The following is a 21,612-nucleotide window of genomic DNA, read 5'->3' on the forward strand; positions in this document are numbered from 1 at the left end:
TTAGATGCAATCTTTGCAATACTGTAATTTCATACAGTTTCAAATTTTTATATTTTCTATTTTCTTTAGTTTTTCAATGCCAGTATTACTGAAATATTTTGTAACAAATCATCTACCTCCAACTTAGTTCACAATTCATAATTTAGGATTATGGGATCGTCCTGCCAATTTTATGTTTGCTTTATGGAATGAAATAATTATGATGTTTAAAGATGCCTGCCATTTCCTTTAGCAACATCCTTTTTACAGATTGATCTGTATCAAAGACTGAATCAATAAACAACGTCCAGGAAAGTGTTTTAGACTGACTATTTTAACGTAAAAAGTCATTACTTTCAGAACTGAGATAAACTTCACCACATTAATGAATTGGAAATATCCAATTCAAATGAAAAGTTTACTGTCAATCCTTTCAATTAACCTTTTTCACGACCAGTTCCTACTTTCCATCACAAATTCACAAAATAGTCCTGTTTATAGTCTGCACTTTCCTTCTAAAGATTTGGACAAAAATAGCCAAATTTTATGAGTAAAAACTGAAAATTGACTAAAATTTTGTCCATTGGCTCCAAAATTATGGTTCATTTTCATAAATATTGAAAAATATACCGGTAAGAAACAAAGTGCAGACAAATTTTAGTGAGAGAGTCTGTTGGTAAAAAGGTTAACAATAAAACACTATTCAATTACATTTATGTAAATAGTAGTGCATTCTGTGTAAAAAAAAAAACAGGCATTTGTGAAAAATAGAAAAGCATTTCACTAAATTAGAAATGCAATGTATCATGTTTTCATAACAGATGTCACGATCTATGTGAGTTACTTTATCAGTGGACTCTGAATCAAACTTCTGTCCATCTGTAAGGCTATGAATCAAACTTCTGTCCATCTGTAAGGCTAATATACTTATTTAATATCAAAATGAAGATATATGCAGTGTTTGTTCAGATAAATTGCTTAAATGGAATTCATAAGCTCATTACAGTACTTTCAGCATCAAATCTGCCAACAACTTCTTGTTTATTTATATATACAATATTTATTATAAGTCAGTGCTCAGAAATTTATGAAGAATTTTATTTAACAGAATCAAACTTTTTTAGCTCTGCTGTTGACTTTGTCGAGCGAAGCTTATCATATGAGTGATTGTCCGTCGTCGTTCGTGTCAATGTTTTACTTTTTCAACTTCTTCTTGAAAACTTTATATATATTTATTTATATATATATATATTATATTTATATATATATTTATTCAGTACCATTGGCCATAGGCCATAATGTACACACTTAAATGTAACACAAATAAATAAATAAATCGTTTGACAAGAATAATCACTGCTACTGCTTGTCTGAATATTACAAACTTATACTTCACATATGAATACCAAATTAAATTTATATTTCAGTTAAATTTCCCTCCAACAAACTATGACGTTTTTGTAAAGAGTAGAATACGTATTTTGCAAGATTTTGTATTGTATATGTATTTTCAGATTGCAGTAGCAAAATAAATTTCCATTCAAGCGCTGGGCAATAGTAAAACTTGTCTATAAAACGAGTTCTAATTTCCTCAAATTTGGGACATTGTAATAGAAAGTGGAACTCGTTTTCAATGAGATTACAACCAAGAGGACACAATCTTTGGTCAAGTGGTATTCCCAATGCCCTACCCTTTTCAATCATGAGCTCATGAGCAGATATCCTAAAACAAGTGAGAGATTTTCTAAAAACACTTATACCCCCCCCCCCCCCCCCCCGGTAGTAATAGAATCCAGATATTTTTCCCCGGCTAATAATTTTTGGGCCTGATACCAGATACCTGAACTAGAAAAAAGAACCCCCAAATAGTTATATTTTGAGACTATTTCAATTTCATTCCCATTCCAAAACCACTTTTCAGATTTCTTTAGTCTACCCGATTTGCGAAAAACAACAATTTTTGATTTATTCAAATTTACTGTTAACCTCCATCTTTTACAGTAATTTGCTAATCTATTTAGAAGACGCTGTAGACCAATGGGAGATTTACTAAATAATGCGAGGTCATCAGCATATAATAAATACATTAATTTTAAAGTGTTTACATAGATTACAGTTTCAACACCTTGTGTAAGAGCTTCTATATCATTTATATAAAAACAAAAAAGTAATGGGGAAATAACTGAGCCTTGTTGCAGGCCCGACTTCTTGTTAAAAACCGCAATTGCTTTGAGATTACATATATAGGTACTACATGTGGACCTCTCTCAGATTTGTTCATTTTGTGATGATATCTTTAATTCTCCAATTTTGGTGAATATTTTTGTAATTTTTGGTAAAAAGTGATATTTTCGATTTCTTGTTAAAAACCAATAGTTCAATTGCTTTGATATTACATATATAGATACTACATGTAGACCTTTCTCAGATTTGTTCATTTTGTGATGATATCTTCAATTCTCTAATTTTGGTGAATATTTTTGGTAAAAAGTGATATTTTCGACTTCTTGTTAAAAACTGTACCGGGTAAGTCTGATTGCTTTGATATTACATATATAGGTACTACATGTAAATCTCTCTCAGATTTGTTCATTTTGTAATGATATCTTCAATTCTCTAATCTTGGTGAATATTTTTGTAATTTTTGGTAAAAAGTGATATTTTCGACTTCTTGTTAAAAACTGTAAGTCCAATTGCTTTGATACTATACATATTGTTCATTTTCTATTGATGTCTTCAGTTCTTTAATTGAAATGTGCATTGCTAACAGCGGAGCTATCTCAGCCAATAGGCTGCTTGTTTAATTTTATCCTGTCTTTCTTCAATGTGTCTTTCTGTGATCTGTTGAATGAACTTGTATTTTTTATGCACAAGTCCAAATATTACATTTAATGAATGATATATTTTTCTGATTTCAACTGTGCTATATTAATGTGTACAATTCATTTTTTGTCTTTCGTTGGCTACTCATCATTTTATTTTCTTTAATTTCTGCCAATAAAAATTTTCTAAAAGTTACAATTGAAATTAATTAATCTCATGCTTTTCAGTGTGTTTGTTAATCTATCTATTGTGTACCCTGAAGTAGTTGTGTATATTTGTGAAAGTTATGTTCTATTTCTTTGAGGGTAGGCTACAGACAGCGTGGTCTAATGAAGTTTATAATGAGCTAACAAATGTGTATGTTGTGTAAATGATAGCAAAATGGTAACATGTGATTTTCGGTTCATGGGATGGGTTTCTGTCCTGCGTCTTGTCGTCCGTCTATCTGTCTGTCTGTGCACGACTTCTTCTCAAAAACCCCCGAACCATTTGACTCGATTTTTGGTGTGTGGATGCCTTGATGAGTGTAGATGGTAATTTGTTTATGAGAAGTCGATCTGCCAAAAATTATGCAAAATAGCCCCTCAAAGCTCTAGAATTTCTTCTATGCTACTATGACACTAAGTATTCTACAGTGCTGATATTGATAGTACATGTGCCTTGGGTTGTCCTCTATCAGTTTTGTTAATTTGGTAAGGAAATTTTCAATTTCCTAATTTTGGCGAATATTTTAAAATTGTAATTTTTGGTAAAAAATTCTATTTTCGACTTCTTCTTCAAAACCAGTAGTCTTAATGCTTTGATACTTTGTTTATATGTACCTTGTGTTCATCCCATGGCCATATCTTTAATTCTCTAATTTTGGCAAATATTTTTGTAATTGTTGGTTAAAAATGGAATTTCAACTACCTAACCACTATTTCCAATGTCAACTGTTTCTCATTCTCACATAGCACATAGGAGTTCTAAGTTTTCTTTGATTGGTCTATTGTGATTGTAATGAAAACATAACCACTCAACATATTTAAATGTTTATAGACATGATTGATTTTGGTGGAAAATTATGCAAATTGCCTAATTTACATACCAATATTTAGGCTATTTTGGTGATATCTTGAGAACCATTTAATATATTTTAACTTGGTGCATATATGTGTTGGGGCATTTTCTAGATATATTTAGTTTTCGGTGGAAATTAGATAATTTGCATATCAGCTAGTGAAATTCAAGCTATTTGGGTGCTATTTCGAGAACCATTCAACATATTTCAATAAATCTTGGTATATACATGTATTACGAATTCAGATAATTGCAAATATCATGTTATGTTATTCTCTCCACACGCTGGAGTTTTTTTTAAGTTCTCTTTGATTCTAATATTATTGAATATTTCATATTGTAACAACTTCCACTTTTAGCATTATGTTTTTCTGTCTCCCTCACTGCCTTTTGAGGTATTTGTCATATACAGCACCAATCTTTTGTACAATAGCCGTTGAGCAACAGGCCGTTGGCCTATTTTTTATATAGAATTACCATCATCAGTCTCTCTTAGATGTTCATTTGTAATATAAGAATGGCCAGCATATTTTTATCGTCGCAGCGAGACAAAAAGCAAAAAATAATGACATTTATTTTATTTTTACATATGGGACATATATGGGGTTCCCATAATCAATTGAGGGACAAAATGAAATGAAAAACCATGCTTCGTCTGTTGAAGCACATTTACTTTTCTTGCCTATGGCAAGGATATTAAACAATTATTACCAAGTACTTGAACTGAGAGGTTTATTAAACAGATAGTTATCCAAATGGAGAACATTATTCATTTTTGATGACCTAAAGCGAAGATTGAACATCAGTCAATATTTACTTTGAGGGTCATTAAAACTGACTATTGATGGACACTGAGGTAACTATATGTTTTATTATGGTGAATAAATACACAACTAAAATCGAACATTGGAGTCTGTGGCAGACACTACTTTTTTTTGTTTTGTAAACACTACAACTGTGTATTGACTTCTAGTCAACAACTGAGTTAATGTCGGGGGGGTTAATGTCGGAAATAGCATGAGATTATATTTTTCGAGCGCGTAGTGTGTCAATACTGATTCAAGCAATACCAGACGTGGGGTTATCTACTGTATGGTATTAGTCGCAAATAATACAATTTAATATATTAACTGGATATTTCGCCAGAATTGCAAAGATCCAATAATAGTAATTGTCATAGAATGACTGGGCTTATCCAATGAAAGCGTTTACGCTACTGGTTGATATCTAAATTAAGAAAGCCAGATTTCTCGGTTTCTTTGTGAAATTTTATTGCTGAGTTGGTGGCGAAGTAGCACACTCGGAAACTTTGTTTACAATAAAAAGTTAACCATGAAGTATGAACTACCAAAAACACGACACATTTTGCGATGAGATTCTTGATCGTTTAGAGGAGTGTATGAACCATCTGTCTTCTCAATGTACAATCCTTGCAGATAAAAACATAGACACATTTTCATACACCAATATAGCTGCGGTCGGTAACCATACACTTCATACAACTTTTCACAAATAATAAATATCCTGACCAGAGTTACTGACCGTACATCCACAGCCTTTTGTCACATTAGCACGAATATAAATGACTATTATATTTACTGCGAGACTATTGAACTCGATATTTCAGACAGTAATTACCCAATTTTCAACATTTAAAACAGTTTTCAAAATGACTTTCTAGGAGATTTGAAAAATATTTCTTGCTTAACTGTATATGATTGCTCTGATCCGAATGAAGCTTACTTGTCGTTTTATGATACGCTTTATACAATTTCCTCCAAACACTTACGAGTTAAAAATCAATTTAAAAAAAAATAAACGTCACGTAAGCCTTCATAACTTAAGCCATAATTAATCCGATTCTTAAAAAGCCCAAGCTGTTTAGTAAAATAAAGAAACGGCTACAAAATCCTGAACTTGAACCGAAATAAAAAAAGTACCAAAATATGTTGGCAAACTTCTCAAGGCGGAAAATAAATTTCACTCTGCATTAACAAAACTTGGCAAGTTGCAAATGAAATCATGAACAAAACTAAGAATAAAGTTGTGCCACATAATCTGCCAGTGCATTGTGCAATTACAAAGACGACAATGACGATATTACAAATATTTTTAACAAGTACATATATTGATTGAGCCAAACCTTGCAGCTGACGTCACAGATGCAGTAAACTTTTCAAATTATCTGCAAGGCAACTTCTTAGACTCTTTCTTTTCCTGCTCTGTTCATGAACAGGAGAAAGTCTATTCACACTGATCACATAAACCCAGCTCGTTGTCCACGCAGCAGATGTAATAGCTACCCCATTGGCTCATACTATTAATTATTCGTAGAATCAAAGAAATTTGTCTGTTCCACTGAAAATAGTCAAAATAACTCCAGTTTGCAAAAAAAAAAAATTAGATGCAAGCAACTATTGCCCCATCTCGATGTTACCAGCAAACTAATATAATCCGCTGTAAACAAACAATCACCCACTATTTGAAGGGGAGAATTTCTATAAAAAAAACATTTTGGCTTCCATAAGAAGCAAAGTACATGTACCAAACTTGCTCTTGTAGACTTACTTTCAGATATTGCTTGAAATAACGGGCAATTGTTAACCAACTAGTCTGACAATGGTGCAGCTCTAGCAAACTTACTATAAATGTAAAGAAAACAAATTACATGTATATGATTATTAAAACTCCACAATGAACAACGAGAATAGGGAGTAGCCTTGGTAAACTGGTGCGCCGATAGAGGGCGCTTCTTCTATCACGTATTTAGGTATTACTACACATCAATACAGCAACTGAAAATCACATATGGAGAAAATAAAGAATGTAATAGCTTTCAACATTTTCATTTGTGATTGACAGTGTCAGTGTCAAACTGTCGATGCCTAATATCACTCTTATTAGCCCGGGACGTGCATGGCGGCATAATTGGAGGAAGCTGTTTTTAGTAAATCATCTTTATTGCGTCAACTACTTTTCTCGGTGCTTTGTAAATATTGGCAAAGAAATTACACTGCCATTTAGTTTTAGTTTTGATAAGGTAGTACAGTAAGGTTGTAAATGTTGACAGAGAAATTACTCTAATAGGGCTAGTGAAATGATTAAGGACAGTAACTTGGTGCATCTTCTGCCTGATGCCAAGGCCGCTAGAAAAGCATTCCCCTTGACCAATCGTCAATGGATACTGCATAATGCAGTAAGAATTTTGATGAAGAGACGCCAGCACTAATAACAAGGACCAACATGGTGGGCACAGTCTTGTATTGCATGAACGAGTTAGTCTTTCGACTAAAGCTCTAACAAGACCATCCTCGGAGACGTGTTCTTCCACAGAGACAGTTTTTTGAGAGTTAACATTGTCAGATGAAATTGATGGAATATATATGCATCAGAGATATTATTATCTCCCTTGTTGTTGAGACCACTCGGGGATAATACAGTAGTGGTTAATTAGTATCTTCCCTAAAGGTTGTTTTGTTCTTGTCTGGTAGTTGGAATATGTACATTTTCGTCATTGTTTCAATGTCAGCAATCTCCAGGTCTAGTGTTTTCAGTGAAGGCCCTCTGAAAACAATTTGCATAATAAGAGGAATCTACTGCTCACTGCATCTGTCATTCATGCATTTTTTTCTTGGCCGTTCCTGTTCAGTCTTTGTCACCTGTTTTACTTGGGAAAATGTATCTCAATTTTCATTGTCAAGTATACGATAAAAGAAAACCACCAGACCCTTCTCATATGCCATTTTGATTGTCGTGTTTATTAGGACTCTCTGGATGCGGTAAACATTCAAGTCAATTTTTGTTAAATACAATATCAAGGCTAGTGTTAGGTATGTTATTTCCACTTCTCAGAATAACTACTTACATTGCTGTTGCGCGTTTGTGCCTTGCGCATTAAAGTTAGAATTCTTTTTTTTTGTAATTGGTCGCATGCTTCAATTTCTATTGTCTCAGCAAATTGAAAATACTAACTAGTCATGAGACCTCATTAATTATGTACATAACTAAGTATCAAAAATATATTATAGGTACACATTTATTACTAGCTGGATATTGTGCAGATGGATATAGTGATTATGGTCATGTGACCTCATTATTTATGCACATATTCAATTCCTAGATATCTGTTGTGAATACACATTTTCAAAATCAGGATCCGCATTTATGTTGACGCATTGTATACAATCATGGAAATTATAGCTACAAAGTATGTGTTACAGTGGCACCAAGTAAGATTTGTGTCGCCTGATGGAACTCAACTAATCTAAATACATCATAGATATTTAATCACGATTAAAACACACCATGAACGCATTGTAAACTTCGAAACTATTTATTTCAAATCATGAACCCTTCTCAGCCAAGCCATACACATGTTTTGTTTATTTTAGTAAAACTTCTTATTAAACATTATCTCAGTCAAACTTTTTTTTTGGAAATGATGTAATTGGATACTGTGCAAATGGTTGAAAAATTGTTGACAAACTGTTAACTGCTTATATGATCTCATTAATTATGCACATATTTAATTTTCGGAATATTTACTACTAACTGGGTATTGTGCACATGGGTGAAAATAATTTGAAAAACTATTTGATGGCCGTGTCATCTCATTAATTATGCGCATATTTAATTCACAGAGATCTACTACTACTAACTGGGTATTGTGCGCCATATCTTATCAAATGAAGAAATTTGGATGAACTATTAGTTGGTCATGTGAACTCATAAACATAAACAATTCCGTTAGATCTATTGCAAATACCTTTATTATTACTTGAAATTAAAGAGCGGTGGTCGTCGCACAGCGCATGTTCCAATTTCGTGTAAACAAACAATGTTAGTCTGAAATTTTGTTAGTGGCATTTGCGAGTGCATTGAACTTCAGAAAATTATCGACTTGTCACTGGGCTTGGAAGTACTCCGTTTCCAACCCCTTTGGTATTCTCATCGATCTTATGTTGTTATAGCAACATTGGCATATGTACAAAAATGTCCTGCATGTATAAATTAGGCATATAACATGGCACAATAATTAATCTACAGATACTATTAATTTTATCAAAAATAACAATTGAATATTGTGATAAAGTGTATTGCATTCTGGAAAAATTATTTGATCAGCACACATCTCGCGCATGCGTGGCGTGACGACCATCGCATTTAAACATCTTCTTGAGAAGCACTATAACTACAGTAATCTGAAATTTGGCTTGCCAAATCATTACAAAATTGAGAACATTGTAAGACTTTTTCTCATTTGGTGCTGTTTACAAACAGAGGTGGCGATACGAAATGTTGCATGGGGTGCGATCTGCTCACCATCTCTTGCTTGCGCAATGGGTCGCGCATTTTTTACTGTTACTGACCCCTCCATGACTTCTATAACTGTTAATTACTGTGTATTTTCCCCCAATTGTGCCCCCAAGTTTTTCTAATGGCCCATCCTTTACTCAAAAGATATATTTCGTTTCGTCAATGATAAATTCTATTTACACTCAAGTTTTGACTTAAGTTACGCATTATATAGGGTACGCCGTGATTATGCTTTTCATGCATTTTTTATAATACAAATTTAAAATTAAAATATAAATGCAAATAAAAGTTAAAGCAAATTTAAAAACGAACATGCAAGTTAAGAATTAAAAATTAATTTTGAGTAAAAATAAAAATAAAAATTACGAATTTAAAATGAAAGTGAAAGACAGAATTAAAGTGAAATTTTGACAACAACTAATTGTACAGCGCCTCTGAACAATACGTTGTATTGGATACTGGCGCTATATATATTCCATTGATTGATTGATTGGTTGATCGATCTTCTGTTGTGTGGTGTGGGCCGCATTGGTTGCCGTATATGGTGTGTCTAAGAAGTGGAAAATATTACCCGTACATATCACAGTTTAAAATTAATGTATACCATTAGTGGTATTAATGTATCTGTTCTTTTTAAACATTCACTGCCAAATCGGTCCACGCAGTGTACTACGAATTGAGAAAAGCAAGGGAGTCATCATGATCTCTAGATTCCGAACAAGTAATCACAGCCTAGCAATAGAAAAGGGTAGACATACCCAACCTAAAATTTCTTTGGAAAACAGGATTTGTAAACAATGTACTTTAGCAGACATAGAAGATGAAATGCATCTCCTCATCAAATGCCCAAAATATCACACACTGCGAATGGATATATTCTCAAATATACAGTTTCCTGATGAAACAAAAACTGACCAACAGAAATTTACATACTTAATGAAAAATTCTAACACAAATGTAATCAAACTTGTTGGAGAATTTATACACAGCTCGTTCTTAATGAGAAACGAGAAAGATACTTAACAAAAACACTAAAATCTATCATTTATTATTTGCTATAGTTATTTTGTTTTTTAATATCTTACTTTTGTTGCTATAAACTGATGGAAACACTGTATTTCTAAGGATGCAATATAAATTATCTTTATTATGATCAAGTACCATTAACATTAAGTATAACATCAGATATTTCTCAAAATTCAATTATCTGAAAAGTTAACTATATGTTAATCCTAAGGACGATCGAATTCGACTAAAATACACACGGATGTACACGGGAAAAAATAACGCTTATACCAGTAACTTGTTTTGAGCCGACCAAACCAAACAAATTTGTTTCTCCGTTATATACCGCCCTCAGCGTCGACAATTGGGATGTTATTAGTGTAGAAATTACAGTTCCTTTCCTGGAAATTTCTTGGACAACGTGTTCAGCTTGGTATTCGGTAGTTATGTTTTAGTTTTGATAATGTAGTACAGATACTAAAAATTGCAGTGCAGAATAATAATATTATTTATTCGCCTTTGGAACAAAAAATGCTTACAAGTCGATTAAACATAGCATTATCTCTGAATTCCTTTGTTGAGGCTCCAATCTGTCTTGAAGAATTTCGTGATTAACATGGAGGTTTCTCCCCCAAAAGTATAAGAGTAAACTCAAGTTTAAACTTAACAAACAAGTGTAAACAAGTGTAAAATGACAAAACACGATTTAGCAATTAAATTCTCAATAGACGACATTATAACATTTGAAACACAGGACTACCCTGTGCCCTATATATAGAAAATAAATGTGATTTTCGTTGTAATTTGTATAGTATGGGTTCATTCGATTGAGAGACATGAAATCAAGGAAGATTGTCGTATCTTTCGAGAAAATTTACGGTGCAATTGAACTACAAAACACAACAATACCACAAATATCGAACGTTGGCACCGCGGTATATTTGTGTTGCATGATGGAACTCAACTAACTAAATACATCATCGATTTAATTATGATTAAAACAAACCGTAAATGTATTCTATAATCTATTTATTTCAAAACATTTTTTTTTTCAAATGATGCTGTACGCCCTTGTTTTGTTTATTTTAGTAAAAAAACTTTTTAGACATCATCTCAGTCAAGGTTGCAATACAGATCCTGTCATTGAAAATGATGTAACTGAATATTGCGCACATGGATTTTTGACAAACTGTTAACTGCTCATATGATCTCAGCAGAAGTAGCGATTTCTCGCTAGAGGGCGCGCCTTATCACTGTTTGAAAATTTGGCTGGTTCTCGCCTCAAATCTCATTGCGCACCAAGCCGCAAGGATGAATTATAGTTTAAGTTTGTAGGTCCATGGTTTGACTGTAATTTAAATAATTTACTAATTTCTAGTTGGTTATTGATTTATAAGATAAATTTGACTCAAAGATGACTGCGTCGAAACCATCACACTTGATAGTCTTTCCTCCCAAGGTTGGTAATCCTTAAACTTGACCGGAGTGACGTCATTTAGGGCAACAAATGAAAGAAAAACTTCATCTCGCGAAATATTTCTATCAGGTGTGTACTACAACAGCAGCACGCTCGGATCATGGTAAATCATAGTCAATTAAACAATATGTAAAAAGTACCTGTTTTCGTCGACACTGCACTTTTAATAATAATGGTCAAACAACTAGGATGATCATTTTCAATTTTACGTAAACACATAAAAGTGCAATCCATTTTGAAGTGCAATTATTTGCCTTATTCAATTAAAATAATTCTCACGGAAGTGTGAATACGAATTAAAATAACGGCAAAAAGTATACATGCATACAATCACACTTCAAATCCTACATTTTATCAATTTAAAAGAATTTTTCACAAAACGCGTGAGTATTCTCGTCAATTTTTGAGATGCCGCAACTCAGCGACGGTATTTGGAAAACAGAAAATGTAGCAGAGTGGTCCGGGGTACGCGCCATTTGGCACGTTGCATGCTGGGAGAAATGATAAGTAGAGCATGTTGTATGCAAGGTGTATTCAGTCGTAGCAATGTGCGTATTGGGAAGTCACTCAAATTGAAATATTGCACAAAAATCGAAAATATACAAATAGGATATCAAGCGTTAAAACTAAAAAGTTAATGGTTCCTTTGACAGATGCATCATGCGGGGGTCACTCGCTTGTAATTATTAAACACAACTCTAAATAAACATTATAACAACATCAAAACAGACATTTTATAAATCCCTCGCACATAAAATGGTAATAGGTCACTCAATTGTAAATAATAAACTCAACATGTACATAACCAAAGATAAAACAATTGAATAACTAAAAAAATAATATAAATGATACATGTGATCAGCACTATAACAAATATAACATGAAATATCAGCAATCAGTTATATTAAAACTAATTGTATACAAATAAATGTATTACAATATCACAGACTAATTGTTTCTATAAAGAAAAAAAAACACGAAATTAAAATGAAAGCAGTGACGTCACGGCCTAAATGGTTACCTTAATCCGCAGGCCCACTGTAATACAATATGTCACGTGATTCAACTGTGACCACTGATTGGATGTTGATCATCACGTACAGACAATAGTTTTCTCGCCATACTGACTAAACGTAGCCTGACATATAGGCGTGAGTAGGCCCTCGCCGGCCGAACGGCATCAGACCTCACTTGGGTTTGGAGCACCGCGGAGTGCTCAACTCACGTGACCTCGTCAGGCTAGACGAAACGCGGAAAACATAAAAAGAATTATTCCTATATTTGACTATAACGTATTTTTACAACTATATTTATTTAAACCAAAGTATATATTGGGTCTACGTACTTCCTTTCATTTTTGAAGCAGTTTCACATCCTTCTTTTAGGTGGACACAACTGAGAATATTTATTTGTTATTTCGAACAGTTAATTATAACAAAATAAAATTCTTTATTTTAAATTCAACTTTTCAAAAATTAGTAAAAATAAATTCCATACAAAACACCCAACAAGTGTTTTCAACGAAAAATAATTCCAGCTAAAATAAATTGTTATAATAATTCAGATACAATTGTATCTTAACGCAATTGTATGTTTCTCTAGCACAATTCTGTTTTAAACTAAGTGAGAAAAGTAGGTCAAAGACCAGTCAATTCAGTACGAATCTCAGCGACGTTGGATGGCATGACACAGACCCATGCAGGAAATACGAGCCACGTTAATGTCGGAAGGAAAGGCTAGTCTTGTTTGTGTAATTTGCGACGTGACATCCGAAAGAGCTCTGTTACAACGATTTTTACCCGTATAATTACTTATAATGACACTGGAGGTGTACAGAGCACGGGGAATGAATTTGTCACTACAGGTGGCGCTCATCGTGTTGAGACCTGACCTACAGTGTCAATGGCCGCGACAGGCAGTTGTGGTTACTTTGCTGACGTAGAAAGAGGCTCAGTGTAGGGTCATTCACATTTGTTCTTGATATGCTGTTCATACGTTGTTATATCCAAAGAACAACACCACAGCCGTATGATATTGTTATAAATCCGTGTTTTACGGATGACCCTTCATGACATAATTATAGTGGGCACGTCGAAATGATTCGTATGGTTGATCGACATCCGGATCGCATGCCTTGTGACGTATTGATTCTGGTCATTGCGGGAACTTATCAAGAAAAAAAAATACGACCGTTTTGTAATCAACGGGAAGTTGAAAAGTAATTACACTTTTTATTAAATGTCCATCGTTGTCTGATTTGGAGTTGAAATGTATTCCGTCTTCCAATAAGGTTAAAGTTCACAGACTCACTAAATAACAAGGATTCTTCGATGATTAACAACCTATCAAATACCGTTGTCGTGAGGTTGTGAAATATGACACTCAATAATTATGTGTACATATCGCCTACTTTTTTTTAGTTCAAATTATATTATGAAATGTCGATGGGCGATTATTGAATTTATCAAGAATGCGCAATAAACAAACGTACCTACCCGAAAACATACCACGATTTGATATAATATAATATGACAACACACGTACATGATTTCGGTTTATCTTCTCACTTTAATAATTAACAAACGTATTAACAAATAATTTTAATACATCGTTGTAAATAGTGCTCAGTCGACGTCGTTAATATATCTTAATAGACTGTGTCATCACTTAGACAGTACATACCATTCTAACATCGGACGCCCCGTGGCACCACTGTAATATTAACTCCAATGCACTTTTGGTGGGAGTGCGGTGAACCCTATATGCTGAACACTGTCGGCCAATCGTCGACCTTAGATTTAAAATATACAGTACTAGTATATTGAACTTGAACCCAAAGAGGTTGTACCAATGACGATTCATATGTAAATATAAGTGGGTCTGTAATTTCCGGTCATTTTATAATTTGTGTACCTGAAATAATATTAAGCGCCATGATTGATTGTTTAACATTGTCATGAAAAGAAACATGTCGTTGTTATGACAACCAATGTTACGATGTTACGTGGCATGTGATTGGTCGGTAATGCTCAGAGACCAATAAAACATACAGCATTTCAGAACATACAATGGGTGCGTCTAAATAGTTTATAATTCTCATGAATAAATTATAAATGTAGTGATCGTAACGCCACCGCTCGCCTCATAGGATGCATTTCGTGTGGTTCACGACAACCGGTCATCAAATATCATAACATCACATAAAATGCTGACGTTTAATGGAAATGTTAAAAATACATAAGTGCATATAGTTGTCGTTCATGAAGTTAAGTATGGCTACCTGGAATAATTAATAACAGTTTTGTATCTCACCCATAATGTCCGTACCGTGAATAACTGCAGTATGAGTGTGTATATATTTATATATATATTACTTCAAACGCTGAATAATTACGTAATATTATCTGTATGGTGGATAACTACATTTAAAATAACGCACACAGAAACGTAAATATTATTACTTTTGTGAGTTGTTATCCGGTTGAAAAACTCAGCGTAAAGTAATATGAAGAGGCCGGGATGGGACACTTGAAATGTTAACACGGTGATAGACAAATGTTACTAGTATATCAAACTACGGCTACTAAAAACTAGTATTACCATCTTTAAATCAATGGCAAATTTTGGCTGACGTACTGTAAAATATATTCGGATACAGTTCAAGGCGAAAATTGCACTGAATGTGGCCATGTAGAAATCCCATCAATGTCACAGAGCATTGAAAAACACGTTTTAACATGATGTGTGATATAGCGCTTGTCACGTTGTTTTCACAGCAACTGTACCGGACCTCGCCATTCTAAGTTCTTCATCAAAATCTTTAGATTCCTGAGGAATATACATATAGTCTGTGGGCAGAAGCTTTCGAAGTTCATTCAGACCGTCTACCATTTTTATTTTGTGGATGAGTTTACCGTTTGTGAAAGGTTGAAACAGTCTCAATGCTGTTTTCACCCAGAATGTAGGATGCACTACGTAGATATTTGCAACATTCTTACGCAGCCCGCGGTCTAATATAGCGTACATCTTTTTAAGCCACCACATCGGAGGCAGAGTTTTTCTCGACCGTCCACAGAAATAAACCAGCGCATAGTCCCTATTAGATAATACGTCAACCGTAACCACGGCGTGTAGAAACAAGTTTTCCATTGCATAAACGTAGTGAGGGGAATTTCGTTCCCGTGCCGGAAGATCGTGCCCGGATATCGTAAAAATATCAGTTTGGTTTGTCGTTTCTAACTTTCCGCCGTATGAGATAATTCCGCTGTATTTTTTGGTGATTTTAAGATCGATATGATAGACGTTATCTCCGAGTTTTACCGACTGATAATCCTCGTCGTCTTGTCGGACCTCTTCATTGCACATTTCCGACATTTCACGTAAAGACTCTAACTCACCAGACAAAGTTGAAAGTGGCGTGTAATCGTCCCAGTCGAAATCGTCCTTACATTCGCAATCACTCCATGAATCGTCAGTGTCCGATGACAACGATGACATACTTTCCCCTCCAACATCAGGCAAGGCAAACATTGTCAGACTCTTTTTGTCAGTACAATGCTTCAATTCTGTGTTTCTAATGTCCTGGTCGTTCCCACAGTGCTCTTCGCGCGACGCTTTCTCCCGATCGAGTGACGTGACTTCTGCAATGATCCGATCGATGTCAATATCGTCATCGTCATCATTGGTGTAATATTCCTCCTCGAATACCTCATCTGGGTAGTCATAGTGACCACATGGGGACGACTCTAGTTCACAATATGTAGATGAAGAATACTCCAAAGAACAAATGTTGTTATGGTTGTTATCGGTGATGAGCTCCACTTTCGGGGCGAGATCTCCCATTTCTAGATCTATCGCCCGAAGAACAAAATGTTTCTCTGTTTATCGGTAGTATGTATAGGCTAAACCTGTGTGATACTGAGCCAAAATCTTCGTCGTACGTTCAACAATTTCTTTTCCCGTAATGTGTCAAAAAGAGCATTTATACTACGTGAGTTGTAGATACCTGGTAATTCCCCATTGTCTAACTTCCGTGGCTTTTATTTTATGTAGTTTTCACGAGAATCTTTAGACCTTATAGCATGTAATTTACATACTGCCCTTATATAGCGTTATCTCTAGAAAACACTCAAGTTTTTTTTTATACAAGCGTCCGTTTCCGGTGAAGCTAAATCGAGCAATTGTCCCCAAATCAGGACCTTTAGTTAGACTGTACTTAATTTCCGCCTTTCATTGAATATGCGTGGATGTTAGACACAGTGTTTGTGATTTAAACTTTGTAAGTCTTAAACTCATCTCCTCCACCACGTGTACGTGTATGTGTGTGAGGGGGTGGTGGTGTTACAGTCTAGTTCCACCTTTATACGATTCTGGATGTACATGTATTACAGATACAACAATGATTGAATAACAAAAAACAAACTCTCATGATAGCAGTTGGTTGAATGGCATTTGATTTATGTGGGGAAGGGGCGTATTTGAGCACGGTAATTTGAGCCATGCCATCATTGAATAATAATTGCACATTGTTCTACCCGGCCATCTTCCCCATAGTATGTAATCCCTGAGAACAATTTAGTCCTGAACTTGATTACACCAGCTCCCTGATTACACGACACCATAAAGTACAATTACCGTCTCCTAATTCACTTCACGCGGTGAATGTACGGAGTATACCATAATATGTATGGTTGGGTTAAATTATAGAGGTAACATCTTTCTTATCTCCGTAGAACTTTAGACGATCGATATAGTAGCATTGGGTCCTGGAACGGGTGCATGGTGTGTTGTGGGGCAGCGGCACATTTACAATTACGTCATTATCGCATTGCACTGTGGGGTATGGGTTTATGAGTAACGACGGTTTAAGTCAGGGCGTACGCCCCGCTTAACCCACATCTGGGATCTGTAGCGCAGGCACGTGTGCCCAGATTTGACCTTCGCTTCAATGGAATATACTGTCCGTCTCCTACTGATACTAATTACAGTCAGTGGCGAGGCCGATACGAGCATTTAATCGACAAGAAGTTCAGTGAAAAGGTCACCATATACAGACAACCGTTTGGTTCAATATAAATAATACTTCATTATTACGTCACCGACAGCCAGACCATGATGGTCATAGCCCGTTGTGTCGTCACCGGAAGCGCTGTCCCAGCACAGACCTGTGTCATATGACGCCTTACTAGCCGATTTTGGCTAAAATAGCGCTTCGCCGCCTCTTTACACCAGTGTTTATACACGGAACTTGATATTGCTTTTACAGTTTAAGTTGCCTTTTGATCATATATTTTAGTGAAATATTGTCTAGAGAGTGAAATATTAATGTCACAAATAATTCAATCTTTGAAACAACAGAAAGTAACAAACACATAATAACGATAATCAAATTTGTGTTTGAAGTTCGAAAGTACCCGCGTAATTTCCGGTTTCAAATAGTTCGGAAATAGAACGTCCTTGAGCGCAATAACATCACGCGTAGAACGCCTTCTGAACCAGATATTAGCAGCGTAGACTTATTGTAAATTTGCCCAATTTTGGGGCCAGTTTGTTCTTACAAGTTTCCTAAGTTTCATTTATAATTATTTAGTAAGCAGGCCCCTTAAACGAGTTAATATATCCGTAAAATACGTGCCAGTCGACGATTGACTTCGAAACGTTCGAAATTTCGAACAAACTCCCGGCACACCTTGCGCGATATGCGTCAGATCGGTGTAGAAGACGCCGACCTGCAGCGTCAATGGGTCAGAGCCACTTCACCGTGGCGGAAAACAGAGGTGATGTACCAAGTCACGGTTGCCATATATGGTAAAGCAAACAATGTTATAACTGAACTCGGGTCAAACTAGTAATGACGTCACAAAGGAACAACGGCTATTGACAAGTTTACTCGTAATCAGTACACATCGCGAGTTCTAATACGTCACATTTGAGACCGTCGTACGTGTTCTAGGCATTCAGACAATTACGGTATAACACTGAAATGTGACAACTTCCAATTTGAGCACATTGCAAATTTAAAAAAAATGTCCACGCTTATTTCAATTAATCCAATAACTGTTATTGAGTATTAAAAATGAAATATTACCCGACAAAGTGGTCCATATCTGGAAGTGAGTCAGAAACACATTGTTGATGTATTAGTTCATCAAGTGAAAATATTTGATTTAATAATAATAATAAAGTCTTGAAAATTATTCAGCGTACAGATGGCGGATTATGATAACAATAATTGTATTACCCAATAATGAAAATTGTTCATTTTTCACAGGAACCAACAAACAAAAATGACGAAAAACCGAAATTTTGATGGCAAAAAAGTAAGACTCTGCTGCCCTATTTAAACAATCATTAGAATGTTATGAGTTTTATGATATGGTCAGTATCGATCACAATCATCGATCCTGGTTAACGTTCGGCCAACGTTTCTTCATGTTCACATTCTGCTATTTTTGTTTCGTAAATAATTTATTTTGTTTGGCGAGACATTTGTCAAACTGGAACTTCTTAATTTGTTGTATTTAGAAAGTGACGTCAATGCACTCATTCAATTTTGAATGAGTATTCCGTCAATCAATTAAAAGAGAGGTCAATGACTCGGAACTGAAAGGTAAGTTGAAGCGCAGAGGTAAAATAGTTTCTTTTATGAACAGTGGTCGATTCATAAAAGGCAAAGCTAAAATTAGAATCATATACTGTACTTATTTATAAAATGTGACTCAATATGTCAAGTCCCTCTCGCTAGGTTTCCGCGATCTGCGAGAATCATACATGAAAGGCGCCATCCATTGACATTTAAATATTTTTCATTGGTAATAAAAAACACATAGTATATAACAGAAAATTGAAAATAAACAAGTCATTGTTAATGACACAGTCCCCGTCCCAAATTTTGTGATCTGACATATCAATTTGATGCTGATGAAGTCATTGAGATTAGATTGAAACCATGAATAGAAGATGGATTTGTAAAAAATTATGATTTAGTGCTTTTACACAAGAATTGGACATTGGGCAGTCATATTGAATATAATTACAAAAAAAACAAGTGGCGTATACAACAGATTGTTTATTTACATCAAAACACGTGTTCCGTGTAGTAGTAATATGGCCAAAAATAAAAACAGCCGTTATTTGGCCATCTTTGATCTGATTATGAAACACACTGATATGTGTCAAATACGAATGAAAATGGTACATAAATTGTGGAAATATAGTAGTAGGGCCAAAAAGTCAGATTGCTGTCAATCGGCCATCCTTGACCAGATTTAGAAACAAATTGTTATGGACATGCATTCTAACATGTATAAAGTAAATGTATGTGCCAAATTTGAATAAAAACTGACAGAGCACTTCCAAGATACCGCATAAAAAAAACAAGATGCCTGCCAGTCGACAATTGCGAAATAAATTGTACTGGACATGTAACCTAACATGTATAATCTATGTACCAAGTTTGAATGACAACTGACAAAGCATGTCCAAAATACAACATTTTCAAAAAACAAGATGGCTGCCAGTCGGCCATTTTGAATCGAATCGCTAAACCACTGCATGTGCATATGTCCCACATAAGGTACTATGCACATGCAAAGAATGAACAGAATCGGTCCACAGGATTCTGAAATATTACTATTGACAGACTGACGCACGAACGCACGGACGGACGGACAGACTCAGAAACTCACGGATGGTCGGGGACATGTATCCTAACATGTATGATCGATGTACTAAATTTGAATGAAAACTGACAAAGCATGTCCAAAATACAACATTTTCAAAAAACAAGATGGCTGCCAGTCGGCCATCTTTGATCCAATTGTGAAATAAATCGTCATGGACATGTATCATAACATGTATAATCTATGTACCAAATTTGAATCGGAATCTGATATATGACTCCGGACGGACGCACGGACACACGGACGCACATACGCACAGACGCACGGACGCACAGACGCACGGACGGAGACCGAATTATAAGTCCCCGTTTTCGGACTTCGTCCAAACGGGGACTAAAAAAAGTATTCTACCATCCGGGCCTAAACGTTGTACAGAATATTATTGCGCATATTCGAAATCTGGATAAAATACATTGCCAAACAATTTTTTTCTGACCAATACAGGACAAATTTGGCATATTTTTAAATATAAGCAGACAGTAATTCCCCGATGTCGAAAACCACAAAACATGCAATTAAACTTTTCAAATATCGTTTTTGATTTAATTTGTTTGTGTGCAATTTATAGAAGCTATTCTATTAGTAAGTTGTCATGAAGCATATACTAGTACATGTGAAAGCAAGTGAGTCTACTGTGACATGGACTCAGTCATAAGAACGGTAAGGGGTCCTGCACTCAAACCAGTACTGAGTTTAATCATATCACAACGCTTATGTGAATATTTTAGTCACATTTTGGATCAATCAAAAATTTCAGATATTCCTGGGCGAAACAAAAAGAACCAACACTACTGTGACGATGAAACACTTTACGACATTGAGAAATTCTTTGGTTTAAGGTTGAAGCCTACTCATAATTTTGGACAAAATTGGTCATGAATCACGTGACAATGTTCATTAGTTTATTATGTACAATCATGAAGCTAATGTCCCATGGTACAATGAAATACCATTATTTTGCATGTTTCTGTTAAGGTTTTTGAGAAACTTGTCCCAATATTTCCTGAAAATCGCTATTGTTATAACAATTCCAATGAACACAATGTTAAAAAAAAATGAATTTGTTGACACTTTTTAAACCCCAGATTTTTTAAATAATTCAGAACAATAAAAAGTATTTCTTCATTAACAATATATGCTATTTTCAGCCTATGTCACCAGGCTAGATTTTGAGATATTGCATAACCTATGGTAAAAGCATTATAATAGTGACAAAATGGCGACTTTCCACTAAAATACAACCATCAATTTCTCTTAAAAAAAAGGCTAGTG

At 34.9% G+C, this 21,612-nt stretch overlaps 1 protein-coding gene across 1 annotated transcript; it reads right to left on the reverse strand.

Moving 5' to 3' along the window:
- Positions 1-14,207: 14,207 nt before the first annotated feature.
- LOC102806527 (protein prune homolog 2-like) lies at positions 14,208-16,693 on the reverse strand. Its single transcript, XM_006818776.2, has one exon. It carries the CDS (start codon positions 16,499-16,501, stop codon positions 15,419-15,421), a length of 1,083 nt encoding a protein of 360 aa, XP_006818839.1. The 5' UTR covers positions 16,502-16,693; the 3' UTR covers positions 14,208-15,418.
- Between the last annotated feature and the right edge of the window lie 4,919 nt (positions 16,694-21,612).

This window comes from Saccoglossus kowalevskii, chromosome 3 (genome assembly GCF_978046115.1).
Source record: "Saccoglossus kowalevskii chromosome 3, keSacKowa6.1, whole genome shotgun sequence".
NCBI lineage: Eukaryota > Metazoa > Hemichordata > Enteropneusta > Harrimaniidae > Saccoglossus > Saccoglossus kowalevskii.

What these genes read in the sequence shown, in the direction of transcription:
- LOC102806527 (XM_006818776.2), bottom strand. Translation starts at nt 16,501, where the DNA reads ATGGGAGATCTCGCCCCGAAAGTGGAGCTCATCACCGATAACAACCAT.